At 45.0% G+C, this 18,560-nt stretch overlaps 2 protein-coding genes across 2 annotated transcripts in view; one reads left to right on the top strand and one right to left on the bottom strand.

The window, feature by feature from the left end:
- LOC125425311 (serotriflin-like) overlaps positions 1-14,551 on the top strand; it is a 30,883-nt gene extending 16,332 nt beyond the window's left edge. The window contains exons 6-8 of the mRNA XM_048482915.1: positions 5,673-5,770; positions 13,053-13,141; positions 14,219-14,551. Coding sequence (XP_048338872.1) covers positions 5,673-5,770; positions 13,053-13,141; positions 14,219-14,346 — 315 coding nt within the window. The 3' untranslated portion in view covers positions 14,347-14,551. The remainder of the gene's footprint in view (positions 1-5,672; positions 5,771-13,052; positions 13,142-14,218) is intronic.
- LOC125425308 (serotriflin-like) overlaps positions 1-18,560 on the bottom strand; it is a 133,490-nt gene that overhangs the window by 75,606 nt on the left and 39,324 nt on the right. The window lies entirely within an intron of this gene.

Genomic DNA, 18,560 nt, shown 5'->3' with positions numbered 1-18,560 from the left:
GGGCAGCAACTGCAGTCACGCTGATTCACGGCTGCTCTTTTCCTTAGTTTTCACAAGAAGTACGAAACCAAGAAAAGTGACTGGAGTTAGCATTCATAATCTTTGAAGAATATTCAAAGACAAGCAGGTGTCTCTTACAGGTTAACTTCTATACTGGAATAAAATTTGGTTAGTCTTTAAAATGGCACAGGGCTTCTGTTAATCTTTGCCTCGGCCGAATGGGTATCCATAATCTCCTTGACGCTGTCGTTTTGGAACAGTGATCAAAATTCAAGCACAAGATTTAAAATGCACACAGGTTGACTTCCCCATTGATCTCGTCACCGAGTAAATGGGGTGTTTGCTGATGAGTTTTGCTTTGACCACCATGAGCAGCTCAAAACTGTTCGGTTTGTGCATAAAGTGCCATCAAGTCACTGGTGATTTATGGCAACCCCTTATGAAGTTTTCAAGGAAAGAGACTAAAATAAGTCATTTGCCATAGCCCTCCTCCACTGGTGTATTTAGGGTGGGACAAGTCGAGGCACGTACCCTGGTACCACTTGCCTGGGGGCGCCCTGCCCGTCCCTTTGCAAGGCAGGAAGTTGCTGTGCCTTTTCCCCCACCAGCCTCAGCCTCCCACCACTACTCAGAGAGCTAGTCTACTTCCAGTTACAAAAGCACTGCTAGACCTGGCCTCCAGCAGCCAGTGGAAAGCAACGGGCAGCCAGGTTACCAGTTCTTTTTAATGTCAGGAAGACCAGTTCTTCAGAGATCTGGTCTACCTGTGGTTGAAAGCAGTGGGTAAATCTGGCTCCTGGAGAGCTGGTCTACCAAAATGGGGAAGACCTGTCAGATTGGGGGGGGGGCTGGGTGCCCTTTCCAGTAGCTATGCCATCTTCCTCTGCATAGCAACTTGGATATTCATTGGTGGCCTCTCATCCTAGTACTAACCAGGGCGGCTTAACTTTCAAGATCTGATGAGTTCAGGCTAGTCTGGGCCACCCAGTCAAAGTCAAAGCTGTGTATTGTCGAAGGCTTCCAACATCAAAGCTGTTTACATGCACAATAAAACAGGTAGTAGTGGAAAGTGAGATCATGTCACAACAAACCTATGGCGATCCTGCAGGGTTTTCAAGGCAAGAGATGTTCAGAGGTGGTTTGACCCTGGACTTCCTTGGTGGTCTCCCATCCAGTTATTAACCAGGACCAACCCTACTGTACTTCTGAGATCTGAAGACCTAAGCCAAGGAATAAAATAATTATACAGTATGAGAAAAAAATCTTGTAAAATCACCTGCAGTGAGTATCTGAAGAGATGTTTCCTCCTGAACTTTTTTTGTGGAGAGTCTGAATATCTGAGATGCCACATGTAGTAGGAGAGTTGTGAGCCAATGCCGGGTTAAACAAGAATAATCAGTTTCATAGTGCCACCCAGTGGCCCTGCCTCGAAGCTCAAGAACCAGGTTTGATTCCCAACTCCTCCACATGAGTAGTGGACTTTTACTTGGTGAATTGGATTTGTTTTCCTGCCCTTCCACCTGAAGCCTGGTTGGTGACCTTGGGCCAGTCACAGTTTTCTCTGGACTCTCTGCCCTACCTGTCCCACAAGATGACTGCCCCCTGCCCCTCCTTTTACCCCATATGGGTCTCTTATACTATCAGGACCCATTATATATTTTATGTTTGATATTTTATTGTATCTATGGTAATTAATTTTATCTATGGTATCTATGGTAATTAATTGTAATCTATGGTAATTAATTAATTAATTTTATCTATGGTATCTATGGTAATTAATTGTATCTATGGTAATTAATTTTGTGATGATTTTATGTTTGATATTTTATGTTGTTAACTGCCCTGAGCCCTTCGGGGATAGGGCAGTATATTAAATTAAACTAATGATGATGATGATGATGATGATGATGATGATGATGATGATGATGATGATGATGATGATGATGATGATGATGATGATGATGATGATGATGATGATGATGATAATAAATTGTTGTCGAGAGAGGCAGGGAAAGACATTTGTAAGCCACTTTGGGACTCTGTGCAGGAAAAAAAGGTGGGGTATACATCCAAACCACTACTACTATTACTACTACTACTCTTCTCCTTCTTCATCTCCTTCTTCATCTTCATCTATGACTAGCTTATTCTACTGATTCTGCAATATTTCCACATCCACATCCATAAATATGTACCTACACATGTGGAGGTACATGCGATTATTTCTGTTTTGTACGTGTGGCAGCCAATCTTTCCACAACATTCTTACATCAACTTTCCTTTTGCCTTTGAACAACCTGCCTGTATGCATACAACTAGGGTTGGAAATTCGGACAGTCCAAATCTGGATTTTGACCGAATCTGCACTGATTCGGATGGATTCGGACTAGCAGGGTCCGAATCTGAGCTGTCCGAATCCTATCAGATCCAAATCCATGGGATTCAGATCACCAGCCGAATTGTGTTTTTATTTTTTTGGTGTTTTTTCACGTTCTGGCCTGCAGGGGGCGCATTTTTAAACATATCGGCACCAAACTTTCAGGGTATCATCAGGGGGGGCAATGGACCCCCAAAAGGGGTGCCCCTATCCCCCATTCTTTCCAATGGGAACTAAGGAGATGAGGGCTACCCTTTTGAGGGTTCATAACTTTGCCCCCCCAAACCAAACTGCACCAAACTTGGAGGGTATCATCAGGACAGTCTCCTGATGATACCCTGAAATTTTGGTACTGATACATCTACAAATGAGCCCCTTTTGGGTCCCATGGGACCCTTTTTGGGTCCCATAGAATTAAACCCCCTGAAGCAAAGTTCCCCAAACCTGGATGGTGTCATCCAGAGACTCTCCTGAAGATACCCTGAAAGTTTTGTGACCATACCTTCAGAAATGTGCACCTCACAGCCCTCTACAAGAAATTCCCCATTGACACAATACAGCTAAGACACTGCAGAACAAAGAATCATGGGCAAATTTCTGGGGGTGCCTGCAGGGGACAAATTTTGAGATGTATCGGCACCAGATTATCAGGGTATCATCAGATGACTGTCCTGATGATGCCCACCAAGTTTGGTGCAGTTTGGTTCAGTAAGGACCCTCAAAAGGGGTGCAACTATCCCCCATTGCTTCCAATGGGAGCTGATAGGGGATGGGGGCTACACCTTTGAGAGTCCATAACTTTGGCTCCCCTGAACCAAACTGCACCAAACTTTGGGGGTATCATCAGGACAGTCTCCTGATGATACCCTGAAATTTTGGTGTCACTAGCTTTAAAAATGCTGGTTTGCGTGTTTCACCGCTCACTCACTCCAGCAGGCTTCATGTGCAGGAGCGGTGAAACATGCAAACCAGAATTTTTAAAGCTAGTGGCACCAAATTTCAGGGTATCATCAGGAGACTGTCCTGATGACACCCCCAAGTTTGTTGCAGTTTGGTTCAGGGGGGGCAAAGTTATGGACCCCCAAAAAGGCCTCCCTATCCCCCATTGTTTCCAATGGGAGCTAAGGAGATGGTGGCTACCATTTTGAGGGTCCATAACTTGGCCCCACTAAACCAAACTGCACCAAACTTGGGGGGGTGTCATCAGGACAGTCTCCTGATGATACCCTGATATTTTGGTGCTGATATGTCTAAAAATGTGCTCCTGCAGGCACCCCCAGAAATTTGCCCAAGATTCTTTTTTTCTGCAGTGACTTCTGCATTGCTGTCAATGGGGAATTTCTGGTGGAGGGCTGTGGGGTGCACATTTATCAAGGTACAGTCACAAAACGTTCAGGGTATCTTCAGGAGAGTCTCTGGATGACACCATCCAGGTTTGAGGAACTTTGCTTATGGAAGCAGTGGGAGATGGACCCTACACATAACATTGAACCCCTTGAAGCAACGGTCACCAAACCTAGATGGTGTCATGAAGAGACTCTCCTGAAGACACCCTGAAAGTTTTGTGGGTTTACCATGAGAAATGTACACTCCACAGCCCTCCCACAGAAATTTCCCATTGGCTGCAATGGAGCCAGCCAGCCACTACAGAGCACAGAATCTGGGGAAATTTATTTGGTTGACTCTGAGGGGCACAGTTTTAGAGCTACTGTCACCAGAAAGTCAGGGTATCATACAAGTACTGTCCTTATGATACTCCCCAAGTTTGATGAAGTTTGGTTCAGGGGGTCCAAAGTTATGGACCCTCAAATGTGTAGCCCCCATCTCCTGTTAGCTTCCATTGGAAACAATGGGGGATGGGGCACCCCTTTTGAGGGTCAATAACTTTGCCCCCCCTGAACCAAACCTCATTAAACTTGGGGAGAATCATCAGGACAGTCTCCGGATGATATCCTGAAAGTTTAGTGCCACTAGCTTTAAAATTGCGCCCCCTGCAGGCCGAAACGTGTAAAAACACCAAAAAAATTTAAACAAAATTAAAACGGATCTGAATTTTTCAGATTTACCCGAATTTTCAGGCATATCCGAATCGGCTATGATTCGGATTCGGGCATACAAATCATTTTATGCCCCAAAATACCCAAATCCAAATGTTACCGAATTTTTTTAGTATTGACCAACCCTACATACAACCTTAAAACATAAAGTAAACACTTTATTTGTGCCCCCATCATTCTCCCCAGTGGAGACCCACAGTGACTTATTCTCTTGTCCTTCATTTTATCCCCACAGCAGCCCTGTGAAGTAGGCCAGGCTAAGACCATATGACTGGCCCAAAGTCACCCAGCGAGCTTCTGTGGCAGAAGGGGGATTCAAACCTGGGTGTCCCTGATCCTAGTCCAACACACTAAACCCTGTACCACACTGACTTTCATTGACATTTTATACCTGCCTTTCTTCCATAGAGGAAACTCACAATGCCTTGCTAGGATTCCAAGGAGTCTCTGATCTTACCCAACAGACTTGGACTTACCCAGCAAAAGTTGTGGTATCATGTGCCCTCCTTAGCCATGTGCTGAGGTCACAATCTACAACTTGCACACTAGACCAGAGGTCCCAAACATTGTGACTGTAGGGATCTCGATGCCCGCCAGCACTTTTCTTGATGTCCATCAAGAGTTTATAGGTGGGGCTTTTTGACCATCGGAGATTTGATTGGCTGTGCAGATTTGTAAGGAAAACATAGGTTCGGCTGAATCTGCCTCCGCAGCACAAAGATCTTTACTGCGTGGCTGAAGGTATTTTGTGGCAGCCATTTTGTGCTGTGTCCACCACACTGTCTCGGAATTCCAAATGTGCCCAAAGGTTGGGGAGCAGGGGCAGAGCAAGGGGGAACTGCGCCCAGGGCATGCGCGCACCCTGTGCCCCTGCCACATGATGCCCACCCCCACCCCACCCTGGAATGCCCTGGAATGCCCCGGCCTCACCCTCAGCATGCCCCCGCACCGTGGCATGCACAGGACGTCACACCCCACCCCATCCTGTGGGCGCTATGCCACTGTTGGGGACCCTTGCACTAGAAAAAAGTCTCACATTTGACCAGATACAATAAAACCCCTCATTCTGGTTCTTAGCAAAAGCCAAGATACCACCACAGAAGGCCAGCCTTGAGAAAGAACGTGTGACAAGAGGCAAAACAAACGTGGACTGGTGGGAAGGCCTTCTGCAATATGCCTCAAAGAGGGCACCGGTACCCCCACCCTGATGTGTGTCTTGTGTTTTGTTTTGTCTGCAGATGGCTTGGTATTCGACCTATAAGATGGGATGCGGTTCTGCCTACTGTCCTAATCAACCAACGTTCAAGTATTATTACGTTTGCCACTACTGCCCTGCGTATGTAGCAACAGAAAATTTGATCACTAATTCAGACTATCGTTGTTTTTTACATGTGCATTTCAAATTAGAATTTCTATCCAACCTGTGCTTTTTAGGCCTGACCATGCTTTTAAGAAAGCCAGTCTCTTAGAAACTCCGCCCATTTAAACAGTGATTGCCATATACCAGTGATGGCGAACCTATGGCACGGGTGCCAGAGGTGGCACTCGGAGCCCTCTCTGTGGGCACGCACACACAGAGTTCATCATGTGGGGGGTGGAAAATCACCTCACACACACACACACACACACACATACACATCTAGGCTGGCCTGGGCCACTGAGCACAACATGCGTGCACCGCGGTGAGCAGGGAGGACTCGGCTGGCGGGCCTGGTGCCTGTGCTCCTAACAGCTACTGCCCAGGGGGGGCGGGGGCAGAGTAGGCAGAGATACTACAGAGGCACAGAGCAGTGCATGCAGGACTAGCTGGAGGCTAGAGCAGGCTGGCTCCTGCTCGAGCAGGTGGGGCGGAGGAAGAGGGAGCCAACTGTTTTTTTCTAAATGAAAACCTCAGCATTCAGGTTAAATTGCCGGGTTGGCGCTTTGCGATAAATAAGTGGGGTTTGGGTTGCAATTTGGGCACTTGGTCTTAAAAAGGTTCACCATCGCTGCCATATACCCAGGGCCAGAGCCAGGAGGAATGGCACCTGGGGCACAGAAGGTCCCTTCGCCCCTGTCATGCCCCCCACCCCGCCCTGCCCTGCCCTCCCCCGGAACACCTCCGCCATACCCTGGAATTCCCTCACCACGCCCCCCGCACTGTTTCTTCCTGTGCACCCCATGTAACGCACCACCAGAGCAAGCCCAGTGCGCCACGCACCCCACCCTTCTCCCTTGGCGCTACGCCACTGCCTATACCTGCCTAATTACTTCCTATAGCAGTGGTGGCAAACCTTTGGCACTCCAGATGTTGTGGACTACAATTCCCATCAGCCCCTACCAGCATGGCCAATTGGCCATGCTGGCAGAAACTGATAAGTATGATCTAATATGGAATATAAAATTACTACCATGGGACTAGAACCTTCAGATTTTGGCTCCCTTCACTACCTGCCACCCGAGCGGCTCCCTTGTCTCATTGACACTACAGGATGCATGGGCTAACCCCTGGTTTTCTCTAATCGAGAGAAAGATTATTTCCATCGACCTGCCTATTGAATCACTCTACCTAATGTCCTGTTCAGAAGCATACAATAGGCTCAGAGATTGGCTTTTAGATCTAGAATTTGCAAATTTACATCTAGCAGCCAAACGAACCTGCTCTCCAACACAACTCTTAATTCCATTTGAGCAGAGACAAGTGGCCCGCTACCTCCATACTTTACTTGAACCCATGTAAGGAGAGGCCCTTACCATTGTGCTATTTAACGTTATGCCCTCTGCCCTGTTAAAGGGTAGGTTCAGTAATTTAGAAAAATCTGCAAGGCTATGCAGTTGCAAACTTAATGTGGTTGAAACCCTGACTCACCAACTCTTGCACTGCACCAGATTTGATAACATCAGATCTAAATATACCAACTTACAATTTTGCTTCCAATCTGGGCTGCCTGATCTGACTAGGGTCAAATCTCCACTACCGTCTTAGCCAGGTTTCAGAACACAAACTAAGCAGGTTTGAGGGACGACCTCCCCGGTCGAATCCCCACTACCGTCTTAGCCAGGTTTCAGAACACAAACGACCTCAAACCTGCTTAGTTTGTGTTCTGAGCCACAGCTCAAGATAACAGTGAGATTCATTCTAGGTTATCTATTGTTAAACAACTTGGACCCTGGTCTTTGTGAAGAGGTCGCCAATGTCATTGTGGAGATAGTTGAGAGTTCTCAGTAGAACGTACTTGTTGTGCTCCCCGTGGGGCCTTTTGCCTTTTTATCTATCATGTAGTCATGCATTTGCTCCTGATTTATGTATTTGCTTCTGACTATGCCAATAAAGGCTTGTGTATGTATGCATGAAAGATGATACAGTAAAACAATAAATATAAGAGCCAGCAGGTTGTAGTGGTTAAGAGCAGGTGCACTCTAATCCTCCTGTGCCACTTGAGCTGTGGAGGCTTATCTGGTGTACTAGATTAGCTTGTGCACTCCAACACATGCCAGCTGGGTGTCCTTGGGCTAGTCACAGTCCTTTGGAGATCTCTCAGCCTCACCTACCTCACAGGGTGTTTGTTGAGAGGGGGGGAAGGGAAAGGAGACTGTAAGCCCCTTTGAGTCTCCTTACAGGAGAGAAAGGAGGATATAAATCCAACTCTTCTTCTTCTTCTGGAAAAATGGGAACACAGAAGAGGAGGAGGAGGAGGAGGAGGAGGAGGAGGAGGAGGAGGAGGAGGATTTATATCTTCCAGTGGTGTAGTGCCCATGGGGTGAGGTGGGGCGCAATGCCACGGGCCTGCCGTGGGGTGGGGCGGGGGGCTCTTTGGCAGGGGCACAGGGTGCACGCTTGCCCCGGGCACAGTTCCTCCTCACTCTGTCTCTGATATCCTCCCTTCCTCTTCAGTACGGAGACTCAAAGGGGCTTACAAACGCCTTTCCCTTCCCCCCCCCTCACAACAAACACCCTGTGAGGTAGGTGGGGCTGAGAGAGCTTCAAAGAACTGTGACTAGCCCCAGGTCACCCAGCTGGCATGTTTTGGAGTGCACAGGCTAATCTAGTTCACCAGATAAGCTTCCACAGCTCAAGTGGAGAGCGGGGAATTAAACCCGGTTCTCCAGATTAGAGTGCACCTGCTCTTAACCACTACACCACGTTGGCTCTCAGGAACATAAAGGAAATTGGGTAAGAATGCAAATATTAAAAGGAAATGAAACACATAAAAATATGAAAATAAATAAAAAAGGGGCTAAGCATAAGGGAACAATGAAATTGCCTTGTAGAATACTACAAGTTTCATGGTGCTGGCTTTCTCCTCCTACCCTCCGCCCAATCTGGGCATAGCCAAGCCACTCCCTTGTATTGAAAGTTCCTATTAAGGGCTCCTTCCCCAGGAAAAAACTAAAGCAAATAGAGCAAGTTACTAAGATCATCTTTCAGTAGTCCTAATAGTCCCAATAGTCCTTGATCCTGTATTTAAGGAAGTCCTCAACAGTCCTCAGGTTCAAGGCCCTGTCTCAGTAGTCCTTGATCCTGTATTTAAGGAAGTCCTTAATAGTCCTTGGGTTCAAGGCCCTGTCCAAATAGTCCTTGATCTTGTATTTAAGGAAGTTCTCGATAGTCCTCAAGTTCAAGGCCCTGTCTCAGTAGTCCTTGATCTTGTATTTAAGGAAGTCCTCAACAGTCCTCAGGTTCAAGGCCCTGTCCCAATAGTCCTTTTTTTTAAATAGATTTTTATTGTATAGAATAGTTATGCGTTTGTTACATTCAATCTCTTCATTTCATCTTTACTTTTTTTTTCATTTCCCCCCCTCCCCCCCCCCTTTCAATTAATTGTTTTATGCAAGCAGTAGGAGATTCATTCTTCTTATTCTCTTATTCCATAGTTCTTTGTTAAATCCGGCTTCTTCCATCCATGTTTCATACACTGTCCATAATTTCAGTATATCTTCCATCTTTTCTTCCCATAGTTTATTTTTGTCAGTTTCTCAAAATCTCTAACTGTATTTGTTCCCATATGTATTCCAACCATTTTGACACTGTCCATTTTTATCATCTTTCCATACTCCAACACTGCGTGTGCTGCTCTTATCATTATTTTATACATTGGTTCAAAACTTCTATTTTATCATCCATTATCCCCACAATTAATAATTCATTATTTATGTCAATTTTTACTTTTACTAACTGTTCTACATATTTCATTATATTTTCCCAAAACTTTTTCACCAGTTTACATTCTATCCACATATATAAGTGTAATAATAACCATTTTCTCCCACAATGCCAACATTTTGGGCTTAGTCGCTTATCATATAGGCTAGTTGTATTCAGGTTCTATACCATTTAAGTAAAATCTTTCTTTCTACTTCTACATATTTTTTTCTATCTTTACCTTCTTCATTCTCTCCATTATTCTTTCTATTTTTTCAGCACCTAAGATATTTTCTTTCTCCCATTTTGATTTAAAGTTCTAAGCATAAATTCTTTATCCTCCTACCATATGCTTGTATACTGCTCCTATAATTTTCCTTGTGATGTTTCGTGGAGTTTTTAACCATTGAATTATTATACAATCATCTTTTTATTCTAAATTTCCTTAATTTTCCCATAGGCCTCTTAATGCCAGCAATTTTCTCTCCCTCCCAATTCTATTAAATTTTGTAATGGTATAATTTCTCCTTCACTATCTAAATCCGATACTTTTATGTATTCCTTTTTCTTTTAAATTCTTTTATGATTTTTCCAGCCTTCTGTTCCAGTCCACGCTTGCCACTAGGGCTCTATCCAGAATGCCAGGCATCCATTTGCTTCTCCATTTTTCCCTTATATCCATATTCACTTTTCTTGGGCCTAATATTCTATGTTTCATGTTTTTATAATCATTAGTATAAATTCCATAATTACCTGCTCCTTCATTAACTTCGTTTTCAAACTTTAACCATTTTGAGGTATTATCTTCATTAATATCCTAGTAAACTCTTTATCGGTACCTCAAAATATTCCTGGGTTTCGGTATCCCCATCGTGGGAAGGCCATTTAGCATATACACTATTTTATTCATCACTCTAGCATTTTTTTTATTGAATATCCATGCTTTTATTTTCCTATCCCATTCCTCAAATTGTTTTTTGTTAATTTCCATTGGTAATGTTCTAAATAAATAAGAGATTTTGGGTAGCAAACACATCTACTGCTTTTACTTTCCCCGTTATAGATAGGTTTTTTACTTCCCAACTTTTCATCTGATTTTGTATTTTTTTCCATCTATTTTCATAATTATATTTATACATTTATACATCCTATCTTTTCTAGTAGAAATTATAATTCCTAGATATTTAATTTTCTTCTTTAATATCTCTTTATTAAACTGTTTCTTTTCTATATTCATTCCTAGTATTTCTGTTTTTTCCATGTTTACTGTTAACCCTGAATATTTCTTAAAATCTTCCAGAATTATTTTTAATTCTTTCATTGTATCCTCAAGATTAGTTGTTATCAATAATACATCATCTGCAAACATGTTTATTCTGATTTCTTCCTTATTTATTTTATATCCTTTTATTCTTCCATTATTTCTAATTCTATTAGCTAGGAACTCCATTGCCATTACGAATTGGGTTCAAGGCCCTGTCCAAATAGTCCTTGATCTTGTATTTAAGGAAGTCCTCAACAGTCCTCAGGTTCAAGGCCCTGTCTCAGTAGTCCTTGATCCTGTATTTAAGGAAGTTCTCGATAGTCCTCAGATTCAAGGCACCGTCTCAATAGTCCTTGTACTTAAGGTAGTCCTCAACAGTCCTCAGGTTCAAGGCCCTGTCCCAATAGTCCTTGATCCTGTATTTAAGGAAGTCCTCAACAGTCCTCAAGTTCAAGGCCCTGTCTCAGTAGTCCTTGATCCTGTATTTAAGGAAGTCCACAACACTCCTCAAGTTCAAGGCCCTGTCTCAGTAGTCCTTGATCTTGTATTTAAGGAAGTCCTCAACAGTCCTCAGGTTCAAGGCCCTGTCTCAGTAGTCCTTGATCTTGTATTTAAGGAAGTCCTCAACAGTCCTCAGGTTCAAGGACCTGTCTCAGTAGTCCTTGATCCTGTATTTAAGGAAGTCCTTAATAGTCCTTGGGTTCAAGGCCCTGTCCAAATAGTCCTTGATCCTGTATTTAAGGAAGTCCTCAACAGTCCTCAGGTTCAAGGCCCTGTCTCAGTAGTCCTTGATCTTGTATTTAAGGAAGTCCTCAACAGTCCTCAGGTTCAAGGCCCTGTCCCAATAGTCCTTGATCCTGTATTTAAGGAAGTCCTAAACAGTCCTCAGATTCAAGGCCCTGTCTCAGTAGTCCTTGATCCTGTATTTAAGGAAGTCCTCAACAGTCCTCAGGTTCAAGGCCCTGTCTCAGTAGTCCTTGATCCTGTATTTAAGGAAGTCCTCAACACTCCTCAAGTTCAAGGCCCTGTCTCAGTAGTCCTTGATCTTTTATTTAAGGAAGTCCTCAACAGTCCTCAGGTTCAAGGCCCTGTCTCAGTAGTCCTTGATCCTGTATTTAAGGAAGTCCTCAACAGTCCACAGGTTCAAGCCCCTGTCTCAGTAGTCCTTGATCCTGTATTTAAGGAAGTCCTTAATAGTCCTTGGGTTCAAGGCCCTGTCCAAATAGTCCTTGATCTTGTATTTAAGGAAGTCCTCAACAGTCCTCAGGTTCAAGGCCCTGTCTCAGTAGTCCTTGATCCTGTATTTAAGGAAGTTCTCGATAGTCCTCAGATTCAAGGCACCGTCTCAATAGTCCTTGTACTTAAGGTAGTCCTCAACAGTCCTCAGGTTCAAGGCCCTGTCCCAAAAGTCCTTGATCCTGTATTTAAGGAAGTCCTCAACAGTCCTCAAGTTCAAGGCCCTGTCTCAGTAGTCCTTGATCTTGTATTTAAGGAAGTCCTCAACAGTCCTCAGGTTCAAGGCCCTGTCCCAATAGTCCTTGATCCTGTATTTAAGGAAGTCCTCAACAGTCCTCAGGTTCAAGGTCCTGTCCCAATAGTCCTTGATCCTGTATTTAAGGAAGTCCTCAACAGTCCTCAAGTTCAAGGCCCTGTCTTAGTAGTCCTTGATCTTGTATTTAAGGAAGTACTCAACAGTCCTCAGGTTCAAGGCCCTGTCTCAATAGTCCTTGATCCTGTATTTAAGGAAGTTCTCAATAGTCCTCAGTTTCAAGGCCCTGTCTCAATAGTCCTTGATCCTGTATTTAAGGAAGTTCTCAATAGTCCTCAGATTCAAGGCCCTGTCTCAATAGTCCTTGATCCTGTATTTAAGGAAGTTCTCAATAGTCCTCAGGTTCAAGGCCCTGTCTCAATAGTCCTTGATCCTGTATTTAAGGAAGTTCTCAATAGTCCTCAGATTCAAGGCACTGTCTCAATAGTCCTTGTATTTAAGGTAGTCCTCAACAGTTCTCAGGTTCAAGGCCCTGTCCCAATAGTCCTTGACCCTGTATTTAAGGAAGTCCTCAACAGTCCTCAGGTTCAAGGCCCTGTCTCTGTACTCCTTCACCTTTTATTTAAGATAATCTCTCAATACTCCTTATGTCCAAAGTCTTCTCTCAACAGTCCTTGACTTGTATTCAGTTATGTTTGTGTACTGCTAATTTAGTGTTTCAAATTTTTATTTTAACATTCTAGAGGGAACATTCAAGGACGTATTGCAACCCCATATGAAAAAGGACCTCCATGTGGGGCATGTCCGAATGACTGTGAGGATGGACTCTGCAGTAAGTTTGACGATGCTATCCTTTTAAAGTGTTTGTTATGAGAAGGAAAAGGAAAAGGAAAGGCATTTATAAACCTCCTTGAGTCTCCTTTCGGTTGAGAAAAGTGGGGTATAAACTCTTCTACAACTCTTCTGGAGGAAATAGCAGCTCTAGAGGATGGACTTTAAAGTATGTCATAAAGTCTCGTACTGAGGTCTCCAACCAATGGCCCTCCAGATGTTCATGAACCACAGTTCCCATCAGCTCTGCCAATTGGCCATGCCGGCAGGGCTAATGGGAATTGTAGTCCATCTGGAGGGTTATAGATTGAAGACTCCGGGTCTAGGAGATGCAGAATCCCCAGAGCGACATCACGTTGCTGCTGAGTTCTTTTCCATCCCCAAATTCTCCCCTCCCTAGGCAGCTCTACCAAGTTTCCAAAGCTAGAGTGGGCAAGCTCAGCCACAAAATTCACGACATGAGGAAACAGCCCTTCAGTTTCCAAATCTAGCATAGGCACCCCAGGAAGGAAGGAAGGAAGGAAGGAAGGAAGGAAGGAAGGAAGGAAGGAAGGAAGGAAGGAAGGAAGGAAGGAAGGAAGGAAGGAAGGAAGGAAGGGGAGGAGGAGGAGGAGGAGGGAAGGAAGGAAGGAAGGAAGGAAGGAAGGAAGGAAGGAAGGAAGGAAGGAAGGAAGGAAGGAAGGAAGGAAGGAAGGAAGGAAGGAAGGAAGGAAGGAAGGAGGGAGGGAGGGAGGAGGGAGGGAGGGAGGGAGGGAGGGAGGGAGGGAGGGAGGGAGGGAGGGAGGGAGGAAGGAGGGAGGGAGGGAGGGAGGGAGGAAGGAAGGAAGGAAGGAAGGAAGGAAGGAAGGAAGGAAGGAAGGAAGGAAGGAAGGAAGGAAGGAAGGAAGGAAGGAAGGAAGGAAGGAAGGAAGGAAGGAAGGAAGGAAGGAAGGAAGGAAGGAAGGAAGGAAGGAAGGAAGGAAGGAAGGAAGGAAGGAAGGAAGGTCCTTTTGAAAAGGGGGAGAAAGTAGGAAAGTGTTTTCATTTTCAAATGCAGGTCACACACCATGTGGTTTTATTTATTTATTTTCATTTTCAGCTAATCCATGCAAATTTAGAAGCGAGTACCCCAACTGTGATCAGTTGGTTGCTGACTGGGGATGTGACCACCCGATGCTAAGTAAGAACTGCGAGGCTTCTTGCAAATGCACCACAGAAATAAGATAAAATCTCCCCAGTTAACTCGTTTACGCGCTTCCTCGCCTGGTGTCGAAACCGTAACTTTGCGTTCAAACGCTATCTTCTGTCACCATTTATATTTCGGAATGCAGATTAGGCAAAGTTTGGGGATGGCAACGAGACTATTTCACGTGAGAGTTTCCCCACTCCTGTAACCAAATTTGCTTCGCTAATAAAGCTTTAATTTCAAAAAGACGGTGTCTTTTTTTTTTTGTGAAACAAAAGCGAATTGCAGCGACTGACTGGGAAGCCTTCTTCAGACAAGGCAAACTGGGCTTTCCCAGTTTACAAGGCCAGAACTGAAGGGATGATTGGGAACTTAGACACATTTTGAAAAGGATTGCACTAATTCTCTCAATGGCTGGATCAGAGGCGACGCTATAAGGGGACAGGGGGTGCCGTGCACCAGGCACACACTTGGGTTGCAGAAAATCCTCCCCTGACCCCTCCCCCTAGCCCCCTCTTACCTTAGTTCAGCCTGAAAAAGTTCAGGGCGGTGCCTTTGGGGGGGCAGAAAACACAGAGTTCACCCCGGACGCAGTTTGACCCAGCTATGCCTCTGGGCTGGATACAATGACTCTGTATTATTCAAATAATGGTCTTGCACCTTTCCTGGTATTAGCTGGATTGTATAGTTACTGTATATTACATACATACATACATACATACATACATACATACATACATACATACATACATACATACATACATACATACATACATACATACATACATACATACATACATACATACATACATACATACATACATTTTGGATTCCATTGTGGGCCCAGCCTACTCCCTCCCTTTCTTTTTAGCCTTAGATCGGATGCCTGTTTTTAAACAACTTCTGTTTTATAAGAACCTTGGTTGTCTTTTATAGCTTTTTGCTGTATGTAATCGCTGCATAGGTTTTCATGGGTTCAGTGTTTTATGTTGTTGATTTTATACTGTTGATTGCTGTTCGGTAGACCAGCCATATTGTGAGCCGCCTCGAGCCCTTCGGGGATGAGGCGGCCTATAAATTCAATAAATACATACATACATACATACATACATACATACATACATACATACATACATACATACATACATACATACATACATACATACATACATACATACATACATACATACCGTGTTTCCCCTAATATAAGACATCCCCAAAAATAAGACATAGTAGAGGTTTTGCTGAAGTGCAAAATATAAGGCATCCCCCAAAAGTAAGACATAACAAAGTTTTTCTTTGGAAGCATGCTCGACAAACAGAACACAGAAAAATAAGACATCCCCTGAAAATAAGACATAGCACATCTTTGGGAGCAAAAATTAATATAAGACACTGTCTTATATTCGGGAAAACACGGTACATAGCCTTTATTGGCATATACATTTACCATAAAGTTACAACACGAAATACAATAAAACCGAACAACTAATGAACTTATCTAAAATCATCAATTATCTCAGATAGAAATTTTGCAACTGACTCAGAATAATCCACATCTGAATTGTCCAGGAGAAATTCCCGTTTCTGTTCCTCTGGTAAACCATCACATTGCACAAAGAGTTGTACCCACTATTTTGACCTTGTGTGTTCCTTTTCTGAGCAGTAGAACAATGTGTGTACAAAGCTTTCTACTTGCCAGGTATTACGACGACGACATCTTTCAGTTTTAGGAACTCTTTGGTATCAGCCAGCTAGCAAGGCAGAGGGGACTACATTAAACCTCGCCATGGTAAGGGTGCATCTCAATCTAGGAACAATCAAATATCAAAATTACTGTATATTAATGCTATAAGAATTTCTGCGCAGTTTGCACTTTTTTGCACTGATCGCTTACACTTTAGTAAATGTTTGCACTAAGGCTTTGTGCTTAATTGTAAAAAGCAGCCAGGGGGCAGTGGTGTTCCTATTGTTGAGATTTCCTTCCGTGATCGAAGTACTCCTCACAGAGACAATATGTTTAGCACCAGTGGCGTAGCGCCAATAGGGAGGGGAGCACAACGCCCAGGGCATGTAGCAGAGCAGGGGCTCGGCCGGGGCATGGAGGGGGCATGGTTGGGGTGCTCCGGGGTAGGGCAGGCGGCGTTGTGGCAGGGGTGCAGGGTGCGCGCTTGCCCCGGCACAGTTTCCCAGGGAGCAGCAGTGGCGTAGGAGGTTAGGAGCTTGTGTATCTAGTCTGGAGGAACCGGGTTTGATTCCCAGCTCTGCCGCCTGAGCTGTGGAGGCTTTTATGGGGAATTCAGATTAGCCTGTACACTCCCACACACGCCGGCTGGGTGACCTTGGGCTAGTCGCAGCTTCTCGGAGCTCTCTCAGCCCCACCTACCTCACAGGGTGTTTGTTGTGAGGGGGGAAGGTGTAAGGAATTCCATAGAAGCAGAAATAAAAGGCTTTTGGAGTAAAAGTCCATTTATTAAGACATCTTAGAAAGCTCAAGTACACGCAGTGGCAGGAATGACACTTCCCGCCAGAAGCACAGGTTATAATACCAGTCACCCCATCCCCCCTTCCTGCTTCCCATGGGAACAGAGGCTTCATCTCCCAGCCCTTAAAGTAAAAGTCTCCGCCGATGCATCTGGCCCATCGCCCGGGCTGTGGAATGCACTCAAGGTTACCTCACCATCAACACCATTGAATCCTTTACACTCTGCCTCCCCTAAAGAAGACCCCTTCCCCCCAGGTTTGTGCGGAAAGCGGTGGAAAGCAGCAATAAGGGTGGGGGCTTCAATGTTTTCGGAATAAACCCGTGATTATACCCAGAGGAATATCCCACCCAAGAAACTAAATATTACCAGCGTTTGCGATTAAAGCGAGAGTCCAGGATAGCGTCAATTTACGTAGTGTTTGTGGCCATCAATAATAGTCGGTGGGGGCCTCTCCCATGGTCGTGCCAGGCATGGAAGCGGGAGCCTCCTTGAGCAAGCTGGAATGGAAGACAGGATGGATGTTACTAAGAGAGTTAGAGGCAAATCTAAGCGGGCAGTGACATCATTAATCACTTTAGTAATCTGAAAAGGTCCCACAAATCTCTTGCCAAGTTTGGAATATCTATGCCGCGTCTCTGAGATTTTTGTAGATAAAATACACCCAGGAGCCCTGCATGAGGAAATCCGGCGGTGTTTATCCGCTGCAGTTTTTAGAGTCCTTTGCTTGTTGTAAAGGCGGTCTGGACCGACTTCCATCCCTAAACTAGGGATGAAATCCATTGTTGAAATTCTGGGGGGTCCAAAGCAGCTGCGGTGTAGTTGTGGCAGCGGAAGGAAGCGACCAGACAATTTCAAAGGGGTTTTCTTTGTACTATGAACCGCATTGTGGTAGGCGTACTCCGCAAACGGAGTAAGCGTGCACCAATTGTCTGGGTGGTAGTTGGTGTAATAGCGTAAATACTGCTCTAAGGGTTCTGTTCGTTCTCTCCGTCTGCGCCGTCACTTTGAGCGTGGTAGAGGCGGCGGCGGCTTTGAAGGCGACTAACAACCCCAAAAGCGCTTTCCAGAACTTTGAGATGAATTGGGGGCAGCGATTAGGAGACCACCTTACTTGAAGCGGAATGGAGACGGTAAACATGTTGAATAAACAGCCGTGCCAACTTAGGGCCCGGAGGGATGGAAGCACATGGAATAAAATGGGCTTGCTTAGAGAATAAGTCTACCACCACCCATAAAACCGTGTGCCATGACTTTTCGGGCAAGTCTGTAATAAAGTCCCATAGAGATGACTTCCCCAGGGCGGGGCTACCGGGAGAGGTTTCAACAGTCCATGGGGCTTTCCCGGAATGGTCTTGGCTTCTGCACAAACCGAGCAGCCTTTAATGTATGCCTCAATGTCTTTCGCATGGCGCCACCAGGAAACTGCGGCGGGCTAAATGCAGAGTTTTCAAAAAAGCCAAAATGTCCAGCGAGCGGGCATCGTGGCAAGCCTCAAGAACCTGCTTGCGGAGAGCGCGTACCAACATTCCCCCTCCGTAAACTCCATTCTCAAAGCGCGGTGGGGAGTCTCTTGACGCTGGAGGCTCGTTGCAGCCCGCCTCCTCCAGTTCCGCGGGAAAGGAGAGCGAGACTGGGAATGGTGGAGGAGAAGTGGGCGTGTTGAGATCGGGTGACAGCCAACCCCAACTGGGAGGGGAAAGAACAGTCGTGGAATTAATGCCGTGGTATCCACCTCCCGAATTGGCCCTTGGCCGATCCAGCCAGTTTGT

Source organism: Sphaerodactylus townsendi, unplaced genomic scaffold (genome assembly GCF_021028975.2).
Source record: "Sphaerodactylus townsendi isolate TG3544 unplaced genomic scaffold, MPM_Stown_v2.3 scaffold_27, whole genome shotgun sequence".
Classification (NCBI taxonomy): domain Eukaryota; kingdom Metazoa; phylum Chordata; class Lepidosauria; order Squamata; family Sphaerodactylidae; genus Sphaerodactylus; species Sphaerodactylus townsendi.
The sequence above is the reverse complement of the archived record's forward strand: the minus strand, read 5'-3'. Positions and strand labels throughout refer to the sequence as shown.